Source organism: Chaetura pelagica, unplaced genomic scaffold (genome assembly GCF_000747805.2).
Source record: "Chaetura pelagica isolate M959 unplaced genomic scaffold, ChaPel_1.0 scaffold222, whole genome shotgun sequence".
Taxonomy (NCBI): Eukaryota; Metazoa; Chordata; class Aves; order Apodiformes; family Apodidae; genus Chaetura; species Chaetura pelagica.
This window is the reverse complement of record NW_009952711.1, coordinates 3,929,474-3,931,680: the sequence shown is the minus strand read 5'-3', so window position 1 is coordinate 3,931,680 and position 2,207 is coordinate 3,929,474. Positions and strand designations below refer to the sequence as shown.

Here is a 2,207-nt window from a genome sequence, read left to right as displayed (position 1 = left end):
GGCTGTTCCGCCCCGCTTCCCTCAGGAACAGACACTGGTGCTTTTCTGCATCCAACTGCCCGTGCATGGAAACCCGTGAGAAGGCACAAAGCGGGACGTCCCTCCCGAGTGCTTTTCTGCCTCGAGAAGTTTTCTTGCAGGCACGTGCTTGTCACAAAGTGTGGAAATGGGACTGGGAGAGTTGGGGATCAGACGTGGGGCGCTGGCATCAGGCGGTCGGTGCTGGCAGGGCAGTACCTGCCAAGCCCGGGCAGCTCCGGGAGTCCCGAAGCCCCGCGGGTGGATGCTTTGAAATGCACACATCAGGAATCCGGTGGTTAGAAAAGCAGCGGTGCGGCCGCCTGTCCTCGCAGGGGCTTCCGTGCCCGTCCCTGCCCCGGGTGTAACTTTGTGTGGTGTCCTTGGAGTCACCGTTTGCTGCGAGGCTGACAGAGAAATCACGTCATTACGGCTCACCTTGTGAGAAACATGTGTGGGGCTGTGCTTTTTAGCGTGTGTAGGCAGTACTGTGCCAACAGTCAGTGTGCCCTAAGAAATCTGTGGAAGTTCTGAACAGTTGAGGGGGGTGGGATTATAATCCTGAGTATCAGAGGTTTATCTGAGATATGTGTTCCCCCCTGAGAGTCTTGTCTGTGTTATGCGTTTGGTTCTCCCATGGTTACAAACACTGCTTAGTCTGTGCTGGCTGTTCAGCATTATGTAACATTGCTGTATTAAAAAATGAAAACAAAAAAACCAAACCAACAACAACAAAACAACAAACAAAACATTAGCCTGGTAATTTGAATGGAGTCAAATCAACAAAGTGCTTTAAATGACATCAGTTTTCATCTACTCTAATTCAATATTACTAACGTATTTGTAGCAGACTAGAGGGTAATTATTGTAGGACTCTTCAAAGAAATGAGCTAAACATTGACAAGTCCTAAGGCCAGGTCTGTGCAGTGACCACTGGTGAAGCATAAAATCAGATATTGTTTTCTTCCCTATAAAATGAAGTTGACTTAATCTTAACAGAAGGAGTCATCAGATAAACTGAAGCATCTTTCTCAAACATCTTTTAAGTTCACTGTAGCATAAAATTGTTCTTTGCTCATACTGGTCTTTACCTGGATCCTACCCAAGCAGGCAAATAACTCCCATCAACTCAAATACAAAATCAGAGCCACAATCCCTGTAAGTACCCTCTCCTAGGAGGAGTATTTGTGTTCCTATTTCTGCTCCCATGGAAATCCATAAGCAGAGTCATGTCCTGGCCAAGACTACAAAATGCTGCTCCAGCAGATAATGAGAGATTTGGTTAGTGATGCATGTAAGCATATTTCATAACCAAAATATTTCATGGCTTAAGGCACCTTAAAAAATAAGCCAAGCTCCCTGAGGCAGCAGGGTAATCCCTTCCTGTGTTCGTGCCAGCAAATCTGACTCATGAGGACTGTTTGTCACAGTGGTGGGAAGAACTGGCCTCAAGTGCAGTCTCATTTTTTGCCAACCCAAATTTTGAAGAAGAAAACATGGAAGCAATACAGTGGAGTACAATGCAGATGAATTACAGAGACAAAACAAGGATGCCACAAATGGGGCAGTGACTTAAAGATCCAACCCACGTTTTGCAGTTTGGATTCAGGTGGTATTGAAAGGAAGATCTTCCCTGACAGAAGAATGAATAATTACATTGTACATTAAAATGCTTTAGATTCTAATCCTGAAAACAGTATCAACTCACTTTACTGGCTGAAACAGCCAGTGAAATACAGTGCAATAGCCTTTAAGTGCAAAACAAACCAATGCAGGAGTGTTTCATAAAAGGAGCCTCCGTATTTCAGTGAGTTTTTGCAGAGGAACATTTTTATTCTGTTTAAGTACCAAGCAGGATTAGAGAGTATTCCACAAAAATAACGTATATCCAATCATGCCCTTGTTCGCTTCAGTTTTCATCATTTCCAAATCTCGACCTCGGCATCTAAAACCGCGCTTACCCGGCGAGAAGCGCCTGAGTTTCTGCACACGCAGCGCTGCGGTTCGGGCACAGCAGCGCAGCCCCGAGGCTGCCCGCGGAGATGAGAAGCCGGGGCGTTGCTCTGCGGTGGGGAGGCCGTTGTTTTCTGTTGAAATAAACCGTCCACCCAAGAGACACTTGACCTGCCCGGCCCTCCGGGGCCCGCAGCCGTCCCGCCGGGCCCCCGCCCCGGGGGCAGCAGCGCGGG

At 47.3% G+C, this 2,207-nt stretch overlaps 2 protein-coding genes across 2 annotated transcripts in view; one reads left to right on the top strand and one right to left on the bottom strand.

Moving 5' to 3' along the window:
• LRRC49 (leucine rich repeat containing 49) overlaps nt 1–1,249 on the bottom strand; it is a 39,846-nt gene extending 38,597 nt beyond the window's left edge. The window contains exons 1-2 of the mRNA XM_009994526.1: nt 1,185–1,249; nt 238–425 (exon numbers count right to left, since the gene is read on the bottom strand). Of these exons, the coding sequence (XP_009992828.1) occupies nt 238–425; nt 1,185–1,249 (253 nt within the window). The remainder of the gene's footprint in view (nt 1–237; nt 426–1,184) is intronic.
• Nucleotides 1,250–1,912: 663 nt separating this feature from the next.
• The window catches only part of LARP6 (La ribonucleoprotein domain family, member 6), a 4,740-nt gene continuing 4,445 nt past the window's right edge, over nt 1,913–2,207 (top strand). Inside the window, exon 1 of the mRNA XM_009994525.1 lies at nt 1,913–2,094. Within this exon, the coding sequence (XP_009992827.1) occupies nt 1,913–2,094 (182 nt within the window). The remainder of the gene's footprint in view (nt 2,095–2,207) is intronic.